The 19,542-nt window shown below is 38.4% G+C and overlaps 1 protein-coding gene across 2 annotated transcripts in view; it reads right to left on the bottom strand.

The window, feature by feature from the left end:
- Positions 1 to 2,382: 2,382 nt before the first annotated feature.
- The window catches only part of ABCC4 (ATP binding cassette subfamily C member 4 (PEL blood group)), a 140,557-nt gene continuing 123,397 nt past the window's right edge, over positions 2,383 to 19,542 (bottom strand). The window contains exons 30-31 of one of the 2 annotated variants that reach the window (XM_064408440.1): positions 11,582 to 11,716; positions 2,383 to 6,782 (exon numbers count right to left, since the gene is read on the bottom strand). In XM_064408440.1, the coding sequence (XP_064264510.1) occupies positions 6,675 to 6,782; positions 11,582 to 11,716 (243 nt within the window). In that variant the 3' untranslated portion in view covers positions 2,383 to 6,674. Of the gene's footprint in view, positions 6,783 to 11,579; positions 11,717 to 19,542 lie in introns of those variants that run through there. The other variant, XM_064408441.1, reaches the window with a different exon arrangement.

Genomic DNA, 19,542 nt, shown 5'->3' with positions numbered 1-19,542 from the left:
CTAGCAAGATTTACTTTCTTCAGAATACACAGGATAAATAACTCCTTCCTTTATTTGCCATCTGTACTTGAACTGTGAGGTACAAAGCTTACTGGAATTAAAAAAGGGAACTATTTTTCACTGTTTCTCCTCATTTTAATTCCCCATAGCATATCTAGAACTGAAAAATAGAAAGGCAGAAAGAGGGGAGAAAAACACCATAGTTTTTTGCAAGTCTCATGTGCCTGACCAGCATGACCACAATCCACCAGCCATGCTTCAGCCACCACATTCAGGTGTTACTGTGAGCAGATGATACACATCCCCTTGGATGCAACACAGCGATTTACACTGCACAAACTGGGAGCTTTTTCTCTGGGTATAGAAAACGCAGAAACTTCAGCTAGTATTCCAGAGCCCTACTGTTAGGAGCTTTATTTCTTCTAAGAACAGCTTGGTCCATAGGGAGACTTCACTGCCTGTATCTTGGAGGAGCAGCAGCTGCAGTAGGAACAGCTGGGTCCAGAGAGCATCCCATCTTGGAGCAGAGCTCCACACGGTAGCGATGGCACTCAGGACAACAGCATCCTTGGGGAGGCAGGAGAGGCGAGTTTGCCTTGGAAGAGCTGCCCAACAGCTGCAGCACTGACTGCAAAGGGCAGACCTGTCAGACCTGTGTGGTGGCAGCTGCAGCCTGGGCCACCACCGCCCCACTGGGGCCAGAGAGCAGGAGTGAACACCAGCAAATGGATCCTGCTGCCCAACAACATCCCAGCTATGCTGATAGAATGGAGCAGAAGCCCCAGCTCCTCCTGGTAATTTCTGCTGACAGTCAAACAAAATGCATAAATACTCCCGGAACTTGGACTCGAATCTAGGCTTTTCCTTTGTCCTGGTGTAAACAATGCCCCATGTCATTCACTCACAGTGAACATTCCCATCAAGGAGATCCTCAATATTATGTTTTGGTCATGCACTAGATGGGAAAATCCAAGCAGCTCAGCCTAAGGAAAACCTACAACACCCAAAAGTATACTCTAAAAAACCAGGGTATCCCATGCATGAAAGGGACAAGAGCTCTGGTGCAGCTTTTAACTCATGTTTGAAGAAAGCAAGTATGATCCCTGTATCCATGTTGAGCCCAGCAACTTAAAAGCAGTATGTGCCCTGGCTCCTGAATGGCAGTGGGACTACCTCCAGTTTCTCCTCAAGGTTATTGTACTTTTCAGCATGTGCTGGATCCGTGGCTAAGATCCATAGGGAATTTTGTATCTCTAAACAGATGAAGCTGTTGATTCCAGGTCAGTTTGGGAGTAAGTGGTGCCAAGGTGCAGACAGTGGAAACCCGATTTCATACACCAGAGTATGGCCCTGATTTTCTGTACATTAATATTGCTCCAAACACTGACTTTATGAAATTCATGCTTGTTTTGTGAGCTGATTGCTAAAAATCATCTTTGGCTTTGTTACTTATCAGCAGCTCTCTTTCAGGCATGGGAACAAATCTCCCTCTTCCACTTCTAAAAGAGAACTGCCGTATTAACACAGGAGCACACATATTGGCAAGTGCTCGCTCTGGAAGGATATAGCTCCAGATGGATACTGCACATCCCACAGGCAACTTGTGCTGTGACAACCCAAGCCAAATTCACTTAGAGGCAACTAAGACAGCTGCATGGTGGTTGTGAGGTAGACTTTTGGTAGAAATATGAGAAATTCTTAACGCATATTCCCTGGTAGAAAAGGAGGGGTGACAATTCATATTGTACCAGGTCCTGCAACTTGCTGCACTGAGGGATTACTGACAGATGCACATTTCATCCAGTACTAAAAATCCTACAAAATAGCAGAGTAAAGTACTTGAGACAGTTGGAAGACATAGGAAGGAATTTTACATGGTTTTCAGAAAAAAAGCAGTTTCTGAGTGTCTTGCTATATTAAGCAACAAACTCATCAGACAGAAGCACAGGACTGAGAGGTAACATCAGATTTTGGAGTTATGCTGTTAACCCACCTCATTTCTGCCCACTGACCTTCCACATTTCCACTGTCCAGCCCAGTGAGCTTGCCAGTTGCTTCAGAAAGAGACCATACCCCATCTGCACTGGTGCAACTTCAGTGATTGTTCCATCACAATTTTTAAAAATCTATTTGCAATACTTTTCCACAATTAAAGCTAAAATCTTGGTAAGTGTGATCTGAGAGATCTCAGACTGGAGAAATCTGGTAAAACCAAGCTGGCATGTATTACTATGTTTTGTACCTCCAAGTGCATTTTCAGCTCTTGCGGCTACTGATGCCACTGAGAGGTGTTTTGAGATGTCAGACATGTCCTGACTTACCTCAGTCCATAACTTCTGCCTTCAGCCACATATTTGCAATGACAACAGACTTAAGACAGGCTTCTGAGAAATGCCTTTTATTGTATGACAGCAGTTGTCACGTGAACGTCCACAAAAGAAATCATTCCATAGTAATGCCAAAATCAAATTATTACAACAAATGCAAGAACCAAACCAAAACAAAACCAGAGTTAAAATGATGAAAAAGCAGCACTGTTACACAGTGTAAAACATACACAGAAAGCCACATCTTCTGCAGAACTGCCATGTTCATCACCATCGTAAGAAAGAAGTGATTTCAATTCTTTCCTCCCCCCTCCAAAAAAATTGTCAAATTTTGAAGTGAGATATTTCAAAGGGTCAGTTTAACCAAAAACAAAAGAAAAAAAAAAGTAGCATTTTTGCTGATTCTTTTTTGCAATCTTATTTCACACATGTATTGGGAAAGCTGAAAGAAACCATCAATATTACTTAAGCAACCAGCATTACTGAGGCTGGTCAGAAAGTCCTCCCTCTTCCAAAGACACCAGTACAAATGGCATCACAGAAGATTATGTCCATCTGGCAAATGGTGCAGTTCACTAAAGAGAATTTTTGTCCTTAAAACAAGCAAATAAGTAAAACATGAAATAATCTATCCTGGCAAACTGTGGCTTTGGAAATGCCAACATGTTCTGTCACCTCACACTGGTCTTTGGAGAAGGGGTGGAGCAAAGACATACCAAAAAAATGTGTGAAAAACAATTCTCAAGATCAGAAGTAGAGGCTGTTCTTAGATTTTTACACCTAAGAAACAACAGTTCTGTAACTGATCATTTTCAGTATTACAGTATAAAATTATATTTATTAGAAATAAGATTCCGGAATACTTTAAGGCACCTCATGGCGAAGAAATGTTTTAAAGGCTTGAATAACTCAGGAGACTGAGTTCTTCTTCCAAGATCCCCAGTAAGGTATGCAACTCAAGAGTAACCTGCTTTGCTATTTCTAAATAAAGCACAACATTTTTCAAAATGGAAGTTTAAAGCTATTTAAATTTTTCTTTGTAAGGAAACATAAGACACCTTGATGGAAAGATAATGCATTCATTTAACAGACCAAGACCTTCACCACCTGAAGGCCTTTTTCTTCCCCTGATCTGAGTTCTGCCATTCAGGTACACTGCTCCTTTTTTACCCAACTAGAATGAAATGGGTCAGTCGGTCTTAATCAATATCTGAACAAAACAGCTATCAATACCAGCAAAACCAGTTTCCTGAATAAAATATTTTTGTTGCTTTAAACCAAAAAGATGAAATAATGCCAATGACAGACATGAATGACTTGCTATCAGTTGTTCTACTCAGCAATTTATGGGTTTCAAGTGTGATTTTGTACAAAATTTGTTTTGTCTTATATTGATATTTGATACCTACAGCAAGTAGTGTCCTGCCAAAACACATGGAGAAGCAGAATCAGCATTTTCAGAGATACCTAACATTTTTGTGCACATTCAAAAAGCTACAGGATCAAATTAATTCTAGCTTATAGACTGATAGCTAGATCAGTCAGGGTCTCATATGAGTGAGTCTGCAGCAGCCAGCGTTTTGGAGTTCTGCTCTGAAATATAACTTACCATAGATTCATTTCAGAGCTGAAATGAACTAAAACTGTAATTATACCCTTGGTTTATGTGTGCAGATCTCCTTGGGTCTGATAAAAAAATATAAACTCGAGGTATGTATGGCCAGAACTTACTATTCTCTTCTAGTATCTAAAAGTCTCTGTATTATACATCACATTTCTTCTCCTATAAGAACTAAGTGTTTAAAAATAATAAGAATTCCATATTGTAGAACACAGACTCTGAATGTATTCACACTGCTTAAAAAAGAAGATAAACAAAGGAGCTCAAACTCCCAACTCAATGCAGTGCACTGCCTTACTGGTCAGCTCACCATAGCTGCATTTTGCACCACTCCAATGAGGTGTTTTCCATGGCAAAGCTTGAGCAGAGTTTCGACAGGATCCATGGATCTTTGCCAAAAAGGCAGTTGTGGACAAGGCCATGAGGTTGAACTTTCTTTACACAGTCCCCTAGAATTATCTAGCATAACTTTACACATTTAAACTTTACATCTTCACTTACCTGTGCAATGCAACCACTACTCACACTCAGCTGCAGAACATCCCTATCCTTATTTCAGTCAATGTTAATGAAAAATAAAACAACCACGGAACACACAGGATGATAAGTGTGTGCTAGGACACCGTATAAGTGGACTGCAGCAGCTCAGAGAAGGGTCAAGCAACACAGCAAGTGGATGTGGCTGGTGAGTTCTCAGAAGGGTCTGCCACAAGCACTGCACACACGAGCACATCTGTGCCACGTGGCTTGGTGGCTGGTAGCTGGTATTTTATCATCAGATGTAACACAAGCCTCCTGCTTCACAGCACCGTGTGAAGTTCGGTTCCAGTGATCTCAGTGGAACTTGTTACAGTATAAGGTGCTACACACTGCAGGACTTGACAAAAAATGCTAGGGGCAAAAGCATCTCATTTTCTAACTCCCCTCTCATGATTTTTAAGCACGTTAAGAGGATGTTACCAGCAAGCACAGATGCCTGATGTTGGTTCCACAAGCTCCAAAAGCCCCTGTCCCACTAAAGCTGGCTGGTGGCACTGCAGACACAATCCCCTCTCTCCTGGGATCTCAGAGCAGAACAGCAAGCCCCAGTGCAGGGAGGATGCTGTAAGAGGGGAACAAGGATTCTGCCTCTCACCATCGGGCTGGCTCCGAGCAGGAAGAGCAACTCCAGCAAGATAAGTGGTTGTGCTGAGGCACAGACTTTGGCCTCAATTCACTTCTCAGTAAGAAGTAACCTTGTATCTGACTAAACTGCATTCTGGTAGGACTGCTTGAAATGAGAAACATTAGTGTTTGCCTTACTTTTAGACCACTGGATGAACACTGGGTAAATAACACTTGTTTGGCACTACAAAGGCAAGAGCAAGCATCTTCAGTATTTTTAAAAAAGCACAATATTTTCCATGTCCTGAAGAAATCTTTTGCCTTTTAGTCTCTCCTGTGCCCTTCAAACAGCAAGATGAATAGATGTATTTTCTACTAGACCTCAAAGAATAGCTCACGAAATTTGAAAAAATCTGAAGCAGCACAGCACTTGCTTGGTTTATTTTTTAAACATGGGAACAGTGCCTTTGTGTTGAAGTGCTTTGCTGAATCAGGACATAACTTATGAATATTGAACCCCTCTCTCACTGCATTCCTCTCTATCAGCAACAGCCATTCGAAACTACAGGTTGTATTTTCCTACTTACTCTGGCAGGATGGTAACTTCATACAGCTGAAGTTCGACAGAACCCCTGATGCAAAACTAAAGTTACATATTTTTAACATATATCTAATGAATTTGTTGTGTACCCTGCAGTTACAGCTTTGGCTCGAAGGCACAAATATTAAGGCACAATAAATGCAAATAATGTATACATTTCAATGTGTTGTGTTGAAGATAACTTTGTACTACACAGTATTTAGGTATAATGACATGTCATTCAAACATTTCCTCAAGTTATTTTAATACCTTTTTTCCTTGATAACCTGGGTAAAAAGAGGAATGTATGTTAAATTATTTAAATATTTCTTCAGTGCAAATACGGTAATTTTCTTCTGAAGTACAGAAGATTGAGATTGATTTTTCAGCATTTGGATTTTAGCAAAATAAAACTAATATTTATACTCATCTTGAACAGCATTATTTGAACTGTTTATTTAAAAAAAAAGTATATAGTACTTTTCTATCAAAATGAAAAAGTGTTTTTGGCTTCTTCAAGTTTTTTTCCTACCAGCCTGCATAGATACTTGTGACAGGTAGAAAGACAGTTCCTCTAGACAAGTGAGTTGCACACTACCAAATCTGCTGTTCAGACAGAGCTGTCATTCTAAAGAGACACTGAAAAAATTTTGGTTTTGCTTGCTATCAAAATATTTCTAAAAGAAAAAAGGACACATTCCAATTATTTTACTAAGCTCCAAATAAGCACACTAGACCTGTTAGGTGTCCTGCACCTGTTTAAATAAAAGAGATCTCTACCACATAACTTTCAAATAAAAACTGAATCTGCCTAATTTCCTTAGCAATACAAACATAATTAGTTGGAAAGAAAAACATATTGCACTGAAATGAAAGAAACAGGGACAATATAAATTTTCTTCTCAGTATTAAATAGGAAGGATGTCCAGTGCAAAGAATTGCCCCCCCCCTTTCCTCTCCCGTTGACACTTGCAAACGTTGCCACTGAGTTTAGATGATCTCAGGTTTACATTCTACAGAGAACAGTTAAGGCAATGAGGAATCACAGTGCAGTTTCAGTTATGCATAATCCTGAGGAAGGATCCAAGGAGGAGTCTGTGGCAAGCTGACCATTCTGAACAACTTCTGGGTAATTCTTACTGAAGTAGACCTAGGAAAAATATTAGATTCTATGAGTAATTATGTACCAAAATCCATTTAGCTTCAAACAATATTTCTGCAGATAAATACAGTAGAGATAAATACATATCCTTAAGGAATCACAACAGGAACTTCAGGTTAGTGGCATTCAGTAAATGTATGTCACTGAAAAATTAGTAAAATTACTATATGAACTTACAATAAAACAAAATGTGCAAAAAATCCCACACAACCTGTCGATCCCTCAAATTTTGTTAATTCAGATGAATAGATAAGTTTTATCGCTTTACATTAAACTGATAAGTAAAATCATTTCACTAGCTCAAAACATGGAGATAAATTAAAAACAGGATGACAAAGAGGCTGTGAAATCTTGCGTCTGCACAAGGGTTTCTCATTTTCACACATAAAATGAACACAATGGATTTGGATGTTAAAATCAGGTTGTAATCCCTATATTTTACAAACTGTGATTGACAACCATTGAAACTTCGAAGTATATGTATGAAATATCCCAGTCTTTAATTTGTGCTGCAGAGCAGTTATAGGGCCTATAGAAATGTGATCTCTGGATAGTGAACCACAATAATGAAAGAAGAAGCAAAAGCTTTAACAATGACTCAACCAAGCAACTTCTCTAAAATGTAAGATGATACCAAATAATAGGACAGTTCTTTGCCAAGCCTTTGAGTTCCTGAATTCTACCAATTTCTAGCTCAACTAGAAGAGATACAGGTTTCCTGATAAATGTATAATCAGAACATAAAGGAAATGAAATGCTGTCAAGTTTCACTGTTCCACAATCATCAGTTTTTAGCAGCTGTATCATATCTCTGTTCCTTGACAGATGCGCATAACAAAATGAAATAATGTCAAGACTTGTGTGCTCTTATCTAAAAATGTGTTGGGTGAAAAAGGACTTCAAATGCAATTTTTTTTCCAAAGAAGAATGTGAAAAGTTTTGTTTGAGTCTTTAAAAACAGAAAATACACTATCTCTCTGAAGCTGACACGTGTCACGAGTTAGGTCTTATAGTCAGACTGCTTTGAGTACAGCTTATGAAACATTTCTGCAATTTATATTTAAGAGTCTTGTCAACAAAGTTCAGTTTGTTTGATAATAATGTCCTTTTCATATACATGAATATAAGACACATGGGATAAAAAAGAAATAGTCATTCTACAAAAATGTTCCTGTAAGTACCACTGTCATCTTTTGTGCACTCACTAATGCAGGGTATATGCATTTTTACAAGTTTCAAAGAGTATTAAAATGTGATTTGAATCAACAGAAGAATTGTGAGTCCTGTTAAGAGACATTCCTCAGTAACCAGCCACAATCGGATGCAACAGAGGGAAGTTAATGAGGCTGCTGACTGCACACAGGCTGCAGACGGCAGCCTCAGCATTCCCATCCCGTTCCTGGTTTAAAACACAAAACTTTGGCATACTTTTAATGCAGCTTTTGAATGCAATTTTTTTTAATGGAAAGCTAATAGAAAACCTTGGCACATTACTAGAGATGTAATGAAATGGCAGCTGCTTTTCAACTGTCTCATTGCAATTCTTCCCCTGAGCCCTATCCCTCAAGATATTAAATGCCCAAGTCTTTATACAAGTTTCTTCCAGTGCCAACAGAGCTGAAACCTTTTTAAAAGTAATCACTGAGGTGAGATAACACCTAGTATTTTAATATTTACACATCTGTCATAGCTTTAAAGTAAAATAAAATAACCCTTATTTTTCCCTCAAAGTACTCAAATCTGACTGACAGAAACCCATCCCCATCCTGATGCCACCAAAGCCTGCAGAAAAGCCTCTCTCAACACTGCCAAGAGCAGGGAGAACACACCAACTTCTGTTTATCTGAATAACTGAGCACTTTTATTTTTTTCTTTTTTCACTACTTGATGATTATTTCTCTGTTTCCCACAGGATTTTCTCCTAGCAGCTTCTTGTAAACCAAGAAAAGATAATAACAGTCTCATGATGTCAAGCATAACTCAGTTGCCATCAGGCTCATGGGCTGTTTGATGCATACTCAGCAGTATCCAATTTCCGTTGTGCCTGTGTTGTTCTCTTTGACATTTGCACAAAAAATGGGGATACTCAGTGACCAAGTGAGCCATACAATAGCAACTGGATCAATTTGGAAGCCTGAGCTAAGGGTCCAGCAATAGCTCAGTCTTGCAATGCTTTGCTAAGAGCCCATGAGATTTTTTAAAAATTGTGTTTCTTAAATATGTCCAAGTTAGTCTTCCCAGTTTAAGATGTGTAGCACCTCCTAATTTGCACTTAAAGGAGATATGCAAAATCAGTACTTCTCCAGAAAATGCATTTGAAGTTTCAGCTTACTGAAAGAAGGTCTTGGTACAAGTTTGTGTTGTACAGGTTGCAACTGAAATAAATCAAGATTCAAGTCCAAAATGCAACAAATCAAATAATCATTGCCAAAGCACAGCCACATTCCAAACCATTTTCCTTAGCAACCCACTGCAATGCTTTTTGAAAACTATGTGTATATGTCATATTACCATTTCTTTTTATGTGCAGCATGCTGTTTTCCAAAAACAGAAAGAAAGCTGTTCTTCATAAAAACAGTTCTTAGTAACCACAGTAGGAATGTGGGAAACCAACAGCAATACATGCAGCAGACCCAGTAGTGTAAAAAGAAAAGCCATTGGAATCAGCTCTTCTGACTAAGCGACTTCTCTGAAAGTATGCATGAAGCACAAGGGACAGCAATAAGAAAACCCCTGAATTGTCCAAGTCTTTCAAACAGAAGGAACTGTAACTGCTTCTGGGTAGCTGCTGACTGGAGATACAGTCTCTTGATTCCCATATTTTTGGTCTGAGTATGGATAAGCACCATGCTTTGCATTCTTGGCAGATGCTAAAGCTTGTATCTGCCTTCTAGCCTGGGAGTTAGCAAACTTTTTCATCAAACCACATTTCAGCAGAGACTGGTTCCTGGATCTCTTCCCTTCCTGTACAAAATCACATAACATTGATGTGGTAACTGCAGATGACTATATGGGCAAGTAACATCAGGCAATTATTTTTATACATTTTGAATCATCTTTGAATGCAATTGTGCAATTGGGGAGGGTCCAGGGAAGGAAGGAATGACAGCATGACATAGCTAAATTTCTACAGATGACAGCTGGACAGCCTCACCTCTTGTCTTTCCAAGGAGCAAGCCTTAGGAAGCTGGCCTTCACTTTACAGACAAACAATGGTCACATGAATTTGAAGCTACCCTTTTAAATATCATTTATATAACCTCCAGATTGTCATGCACATACCACAGAAAACATGGCTAACCCATTCCCTTCTAATAAGAAAATAAATGAAACTACACTGCAGCAATGGAAGAGGACAGCAGAACTTGTAATGCAGCTTAGCTCAAGACAAAACTCTTTCCTCAGTTCTTCAATTTGTGTCACACAAGAATTTATAGTGTATGCTCTTAGCTACAGTACTTTACTTGAAAAACTCATTAAAAAATAAAATCTGAGAATATGAACGACACAATCTCTTCCCTAATCTTCAAAAAGTCCAGTAAAATAGCATCCAGACGTTAGCACACAGCCTCCTTGACAGCAGTACTCTTCTTTTTTTTTCCCAACTTGCTGGAAATGCATCTATTTTTTTACTGGAAAATAGTCAAACCTGCCATTTTGTTTCCTGTCTTTGTGTGTTGTTCCCTGTCTATTGGTCTTTTGATTCCCTGGGTAACAGTTTAGATTGTGTGTTCCTCTAGCTCTGCTCCACACATCCAGCAACTTGAGGAAAGGAAAGCATAAAGGCTTAAGGAGCTTTGCCTCTCTCCTGTAAAAGGCTCTCTTAGGCTCTCCTGCTTGATACCTTTCTTGCATGCTGAAAGCACAGTTACATGGGTTCCAAGCAAGCTGCTGCCAAACTGAACACTGCCAGTCTCAGCTGGAGCTATGCTGAAACTTTGTTGGCACTGAGGGAATTAAAATCTTGCTCTGGACGACCTGTGTGGTAGATTATCAAGAAAAAAGCAAGCAAGCAAGCCAAAGCTAGTCAAAGAGATCCTCAATCACAGGTCATTCTTTTTTATCTTCTTATCTCTGCTTCAGCTTTCCACCAGAGAAGTGGAGACGATACAGCCTCACCTCACAGGCATATTATGAAAATGAATCCATTGATGTCTCTTAAACACTTTGATTGCCAGAGGAATGCCCACAATTACATTAACAATTCCATACTCTGAGTAGGATTTGAATCGTTCAAAATCAGGCACAGAGCCTTGCAGGGAACAAGTAGGTGACAAAACATTAAACAGCTGTTTCCTAGCTGAGCCCTGCTCATCTTTGGTGCAGAACGGAGAGCCAGGGTACAAGAATAAAGTAAGGAAATGCACAACAGAAGGAATGTGATCAAACCCTCAGGCACCACAGCATGGTCACAGGCACTGAGCCTCAACTAAAATCTGAGGGACCCTTTAAAAAACAGACATAACATATAAATGTTTGATTCTGCAGCCCTAACGTGTTTTTTCACAGCAAGTTGAGGTCAATGCCCAGCACAAGTGAGTATGTCCTGTATTATTTACACTTACTGTTTTGTGTACACACAAAAGGATGCAAGAAATCCAGTCTTTCAACTTGGGCCATATAAGTACATGTATCATTTGGAAGTCTGTGTATATCCCACTGAAAATTATGGCTTTGCCTTGCAAAACTGACAGATCCTTTAGTGGAAGGCTTACTGCAACACTGAATATGCTAACTTCAGATAAACAAACTGCAGAGACAAACTTAATTATCTCTTCTGAAATTACCCGTTTTGCTGTTTCAATCAGAGAAGCCGCTTCAGTCTTGCCCACTTGTTGCACCATTTTGTAAAATAAGCTGTCTTGTTCTTGCAGCAAAATGTAAGGCTCACCGTATTCTTTCAGTCTTCCCGCATCTAAAACCTGTTAAATCAGCAGAAACCAATGTATTAACATAAGAAAATTAAAAACTAAATGTTAAAGACTAGAAACCAAATGTAGGCGACTACAGTCAAGGGGGAAATGTATGCATTTTTAGCACTAAGATGAATTTTGTACCCTGAAAATTAATTCTGTCCTCTTCAAACTAGTATAGCACCTTCTCAGTTTACAGACCTGTTATACAATTTTAGAGTGCCCTACAGCCATTCCACCTATAGGAATCCAACATGAAGTTATGCAGAATATGGAAATACAATGTTTGTGCAGCCAACAAAGCAGATTATAAGATTCATTGTGTAAGAAGGAAACAAAGAGGTCCAAAATGGGCTCTGAAGTAAACAGCTGTGGGTAAAAACCACGCAATAACCACCAAGACGGTTAAGGGAGAATAAGTAGGTCTTTTGAATTAGTGGTGAAGGTGTAATTAAAGAAAATGAGGGTGTTGCTGAAAAGATAAACAATTTCTTGCATCAGTTTTTGCCAACTATGTATTAGAAAGATATTTAAACCTGACCCTATTCTTTCCACATAAAGAAAAGATCAGATGCCACCATGGACACAGGTACCCAGAAAGAGAGGAAGGGAGAAAGAAAGAACAACAGAAAAATTAAATAAGCATTAAGTCAATAATCCACAGAGAATATACACAGTCGAAAATATAGGAAAATATTAAAAATGAGCTGATTGAACCTCTAAGAAACTGTTCTCAGACTAGTGACGTCATTTAAGGACTGCATGGCAGCAAACACTGAACTTACATTTTCAAAAGCCTTTACAGGATTAATTCAAGGACACTTTAGACTAGCATATATATTTTGATGTAAGACACCAAATTAATTGAAACAGTCATTAAAACGAAAGGAGACACACAGATCACAGGTAGAATTTGTTCTCTGCAGCTTTAGCAATCACAAATCTGACATAATTTTTAATGCACCAGAAGAAAAATAAGGAAAAATAGTTTATATGGATTTCCAGAAAGATATCTGGTATAACTAAATAACCATGCTACAAAGAACAAAGCTTTTCAAAAATCTGGACAGAAAACAGGAGATTTGAATTAAACAGTGCAGCTTTCTTTGTAAAAAGCTGAACAGGTAGGAACTGGTGTTAACCATATTGTTCTGGCATAGGTGGTAGCTACTTATGTTAATCATCAGAAAAAAGAGGTGTCAGAGAAGTGACAAACCTGCAAATGACACAAAAATGTGCAGATAAGACTAGACCAGAGGTTCAGATACACCTAACTAACCTAAGAGAATGAGAAACACAATAGCAGGGAAAAGCCAATATTGACAAATGCAATGCACTCAAATACTTAACTGGCTTATAAATTAATGGTATTGACTCAAGAAAGAGATTTGGGTTTTAGTCTACAAGTTCAGTACTTTATGCTATGAGTAGGAGTAATGGAGTTTAAAAAAAAAGGGAAAGAATTTATGTGAGAAAACAATTCAGAAAATATTTTTGCTCTTATATAAATAAAAAAACTGAATGCACAGGAGTGCTATTGACAAAGATATTGCCACAACAAAAGGACTTCAAGGACTCGTAACTCAAGCCATAATTGTGGTGTACATACTTGTGAGAAAAAAAGAAAGATCTAAAAAAATGGAGCTGTTGATTTCAGGAAAGAAATGAATAAAAGGTATTGTGAGGACAACTTCCAAAGTAACAAAAATAGTGTGCAAACTTTCTGTTTGAAAGAAGAACCTCCAACAAGCCTGGAGATAAAATTCAGAGTCCTGTGAGGAAACTTTCAAACGTGTCTTTGCCTGTGCAGCTCCATAAAACCAAACATCCTGACGGCCAAGGGCCTGGACCAAGCAGCCTGGACCCCAGTAAGTGACAAAGCCCACAGGGAAGGGGCACAGCTGAGCCCAGTGTGAAAATACTGCAGTGCCAAGATCACTGCCGACTTGTTTGACACCAGAGACCCAGCACCAGGGAAAAGGGACCCACTCCTTCCCTTCCGGTTCAATTAAGTGCATGGCATTTGAATGGAAAATAACTCAGACAACAAACAGCAGCATAATTACATTTAATTTTATGAACTGTATGCACAGAAACCTGCAAGAAGATATTTGCTATTTTCAAAAGCTTTTAACTTAAGAGTACCCAGCCTATATTATGAATTTCCTTTGCAAGTGATTTCTAGTATGGTTTAGAATTGCAGCTGAAGAAAGTGCTCATAGAAAAATCTTAAATATTAGTAATATTGCACAGCACAACCTACAGTCACTTAATACAGGCAGTATTTCACCTACTGTACTTACTCACAAGCTGACTTTTCAATGTGCTTAATCCTATCCTATTTACTCTGAATATTTAGTGATTGATTATAAATATAATTTTTATCACAATCTCTTTAAAGCCATTGTATGCCATAGGTAAGGACAGCTTCCTTAAAAGTGCAATAAATTATCGTCTACAATTCAACATTTAAATCAGGGTGCCACAGCATAGAGCATCTCTGTCACCTGTAAGTAGAGTTTTCTCTGCATAGCACTAGATTATGCAAACATTCCTTAAGAAAGGAAACAAAAAGCATCTTCATTAAATGTGTCTCTTAATAGTAAAGAATTCCAATAGACAAGTAGAGGGTTTAAAAAAAAGATATTACTGCAGTATTGCAATTTCAATATTAATTTTGCCAATATCTGAAACAACCACAAACACAGACAATCTTTCCCCTCCAGAGAACGTGGGGAAAGGGAAAAAAATATTCTTCCTTGGAAAGTTTTAATCAGTCAAGTCCAGAAGATGAATGGATTGAGGGAGCAATTTCTGTCCAGAGAAACTCCATCCACATTTTAAACAAATCATTAACCTACTTATAGCCTTTCTTTGGGAATAAAACAAACTTGTGTTTTAAAGATAGACAGAACAGCCACAGAAAAATAAGCTCTGTTACTTTTAAGAAAAAAATCTGAAATGAAAAATGAAGAATGAAACTGAATAGACAATATAATTCTTACAAGTCAGGAACACTATAAACCCTGTTCACCAAGGAAAACCACTTTCTACTAAGTGTTGTCATCCATGAGACAATGAAGAAAATTTAAGCTGGTTTACTTGATAGTTATACATATATATATTTATATATTTATTAAAAAGCACTTAGACAAAGAGATAGGTACTCTTCTTTGAAGAAATGTGTGCTGATAAGATTTACATAAATAAATAGGTACTTTGGCTAAGGCTTTGCATACTCTTACTCACTGACTCCAAGCCAAATTAAAATCATTAGGACTTCAAAAAGCCAGCTAATCATTCAGGAAAGGTGGAATCTGGTGTTTACCAGCCACATATTTGCCGATCAACTTGCAACGCTTATCACTGCACAATACAAGAGAATCGAACCCAGATGCGTCCCAAGGCAGTTGTACCAGTGGAACTTGATACAAGAGAGCCAGAGAAGCTTGTAGCTGGCAAAATCAGATCGGCAGGGAGATTGTGGAGGACACACACAGGAGCACTTGACTCTGAATCAGACCTGAATTTCATCGCAGACTGCAGTGCAGATATCGAGAGAGGGGTTTTGTGCAAATCACTCAACTTTTCAGCTCCCTGCTCTCTTTGTAAAATACACGAAATAAAGACTTCTGTGGGAGCTAACTCCCCGTGAAATACTTAGACAGCCGAGAGTGAAATAAAAACAAACACAAAAAAGTTATATAAACCCAAAGTGGTCATATGTAAACCAGGGCCAGATTCTCCACCCTCTTGCACTGGCAGCTTCTTTTACCTTGCCTGCACTGTTCTTGCCTTTGTAGTACCACCTTTATGACTTCAACAGGATTTTCTCATATGAAAGAGTAATTCCAGCAGTACAAAATTTACAAAATTGGCTGCTGGCAATCATACAAAAGAAAACATACAGGAAAATTGCAGTTCAATGGAATTTGCTCACCTCCCTGAGAATGGTGAAAACATCTTCACTTATAGCTATCCAAATTAGCATTACTCAAGCAGCAATAGAGAGACATATTAAGTTCAAACAGGGCTCAAATAATGTATTATGAGTGAGTAAAATCCTCACATGCCATCTAATTCTATTTCACCTAATGTTCCATCCCGGTTGAACAGTCTGGGGCAGTGACTGCCCATCTGAGTTGTGATCTTTCCAGAAGGTTAGGAATCATATTGGTAGAAGACAACATAGTTTTGAACATCACTTTGTTTGAATTTTGGGGCACAGAATAACACAGAAAGGGGATGATTAAAATATGACAGGGAAGGACAGAGAAACAGAAAAGAAGTGTTTGATCTTGACCTGCAATATCAAACATGAGAAGATTATTAGCCATTTAAATGTGTTTATGTTAACTCTAACTAGCACAGGAGTATTTGCCTAAGCCACAAAAATGTTGCTGAAATAAATTTGGGTAAGATTTGAGCACTACATTTTGCCTCAGCTACAACCTACCAGGGGATCTATCCCCACTTTGCCTAGGTCCCTCCCTAAACCCCCAAGCTTTGCAGTATTTTCATCCCATAGCTTCATAATTTAATGGATTAACCAAGACAAAAAAGCAGGGGAAGGAAGACAAAAAGTAAAACATAAAATGGTGAAAAAGGAGTCAGGAAATCCATTTCACCACAAAAAGAGAAAAACAAAACAATGAATGAGGATACTATGCCAAGATAGTTGAGTTTCCAGCAGAAACCTAGGCAGCAGAGCCAGGAGAACACCTTTTCTCCTTGATGATTCTTCAAATAATCTATATGGTTCTGTTGCACACGACTTTGAAGAAGCCAACTCTCATTTTGTAAGTGAATTTTACAATCTTTTTTGCAGATTAATATATGTAACAGAAGTGTCATGGCCACAGAGAGAGAAAGAACAAGGGCCACTGTAACAAACACCATGTACTTACAGCTATCCTTAGACACAAAAAACCAAAGTTCTAAATCCTGTGTTTTCTAACTTTCAGCAACAAAAGCAGACAAACCAAGAGAACAATAGTTATAAAACATTCTGAGAAAAAAAACAATCCAAGGTTGGAAGTGTTCAGCAACAGAGGAGGGGGGCATGGGAATTTATTTCAATTATTATTGAGGAATGACTAGTATTCTTATTCACGTTCATATTCACCATTAAGCTAGAGGGGAAATGGGACATTTAAGAGTTGATCATAAATGTTTTTATTTCCTATTCAAAAGGAAAATAATTCAGGGAAATTATCTCCTTGGGAATACATCTGATTTAATTTAGACTTGGAGAAGACATCACCAAACAAAAAATAATTATTAAAGTTCAAAACTCTGCTAGGAGTACAACTTTGAACAATGTTTTCCTCAGAGAGCATACATCAAGATGATCTTCAATAAAGTCCTGGGAAGAGAAGAATATTCAGGAGATGCTTCTGGTTACATCATATTATAAGAAATATATTCACCCAAGACAATACACAGCTTTGTGGGAAAGAGTCAACAGCCTGTACTCCAGTTGGCATTAAGTTCAGATGCAAGGATGCAAGCATGTTCTGTCTCTTCTGCCTCATCATGGTTTGTCAAAACAGATCAGAAACATGCACATACTTCTCTGAGGAATCATTTATAAATATCAACCTATCTAAACTTGTTTGTGAACATTGAAGCACATTCAGAAGGCTGTAAATATCACTCAGAAGCCATTTAAAAGGTTTTTTCCTTTTCTTTTATTTTGGAAGTTTCCTCTCTCTCTTTTTATTTTTTAAATTTTTGGTGGTGGAGCTTTGGTTGGTAATTTCTTGGGTTTTTTTGTTTTGATTTTTCTTAAGCCTTCAGGTTAATTCAAAACATTCCCCATGCTCCTTCAGAGCTCCTACACAAATTAATATACCAGTAACTCCAGACAAATTTGGTGTCAAATAATGTATATTTCATGTATCATGTACATGAACAGAGCAGAGCAAAGCTGGGAATTCACCTTCTTATAATGTGAATTACTATTTTCACATTTTCCAAATAGCTCACCTCAGCAGAGTTTAACTTTGCTGTAACAATGCCAGACTTGCCACTGGTCACTGGGATTTGACAAGCATCCCCTTATCCCCTGCTTCACAGAAAAGGCAAGTTTAAACATCTTGTTCTGTAATCAGAAAAAGTGGGTTTCTTTAAACTGAAATTTTTCTTTGGCTGCAACTTAGGGGTAATTGAGCAAGCAGCACTGCCTGGTAAATTGGCTCACACACGTTTTCTTTAGGCTCTTTGCAGAGATTAAAAAAATCTACCTTTTTTTCCTCCAACTGATGGAGTTGCACTGCAAGCTGGATGGAATGTCATGGGGAAAAAATACCAACGACATAGGCAGTAATGAGACTTATTCTAGTGATGATCCCCTGATAGGAATTCCTTCTGTGTCTCGTTGAAGAACTCTGTTAACCACACACTGCAGATGTCTCTAGTATGGCAGAGTTTCCTCACCTCCAAACATCTGATACAACAGTGTAAGTCCAACCCTTGTTTCAGAGAGTACGAAGGGGCCTCCTGCCAGTTCTTACCAGCAGCTGACAAAAACCTGTATGTGCTGACAAAACTCCCCTTGGTCAATCAGTAATGACTGCTTCCATCACTGCAAAGCCACATTTCTCAACTGGGATTGCAGAATGGCTCAAATGTGGCCCTGAAGAGATATGAGATATACTTCAGTTCAAAAAATCACATTCTTTAATAAGGCTTTTGAGGGTCTTAGAAAGGTAGATAAGCTACCAGGATATTATACTTTTCAAGAGGTTAAGGAATATTGTTGCAGATGACTGAGCATGTCTCCTGGTTTTATCAGTTTCTGATGACAATGAACTTGTGGCTCAGCTGCCATGAAGAGAGTTTCACCTTATCAGAAACTCTCTGCTCAGGGCACCAGCCACCAGCATGACCTATGCTAATCTGCTTTTAAACAATAATACAGTATTTCTGAGCAAGAAAAATCATTCTCTAAAGATGTGTTAGTATTTTTAGTACAGTCTAGATTCCATACCATTGTCTTTAAAGAAATATGATACAACCATCCTGTTCTTATACTGATGGAAACACCTTTACACACAAGTGCCTGACAGAATGAGAGATCAAAGTTCATCAAACATTGGCTTCACTTCCTGCAGAAATTCAAATTCAAATTCTCTGTTTGAATGCTTCCAGCTGAAGTATTGCCTCAATAATTACTTGTTTTATTTAGGCAAAAGAAAAATCTTGTTGGGCAGCCCTCTTGAAATGGGAGCAGCTTTTAAGAACTAAAGATGCCAATGTTTTAGACAAGTGTGGCTTAAAACTGGCAAAGAGAACCAAGAACTCTAGTGTATTTACAAGCTCTTCAGGATTTTGACTTGATTTTAGAGGCAGATAGGCCAGGTGTGACATTCACAACTACCACTGACACTCCATTTCAGCTGACAAGACCCACTCTGGTACAGGACCATGGCACATAGGTTCAGTATCTTATGCAAAACCTGGCCTAAACACCAGAATCTTCTCTTAATGGTAAAGATGTATATATCACTCAGCTTTGAAAGTAATGTCTTCACTGCTAGTATTTGTGGAATTCAATAAATTCCAAGAAAGAAAATGGAAGAATTTTATTTTCTCTTCTGGTTTGGTAAACAACAACCCAGTTTCAGAAGATCTGGGAAGACTGGAAACTGCCTTTATTCACAATCAAAACTGACCATTTCTGAAAAATTATTTGCTGAATTCCTAGCTCTTACAGAAACTCTGGAAGTCTTGAGTTAACAAAAGAAAGGTTTCCAGGCCCTCTGCTCTCCATGCAGGTCCCCTTCTATGAGCACCCTTCATATTCTTGTCTTCACATTTCCTTATTCAAGAGA

Source organism: Passer domesticus, chromosome 2, assembly GCF_036417665.1.
Source record: "Passer domesticus isolate bPasDom1 chromosome 2, bPasDom1.hap1, whole genome shotgun sequence".
NCBI classification, from domain to species: Eukaryota; Metazoa; Chordata; class Aves; order Passeriformes; family Passeridae; genus Passer; species Passer domesticus.
Note: the sequence above shows the minus strand (reverse complement) of the source record. Positions and strands in the feature narration are given on the sequence as shown.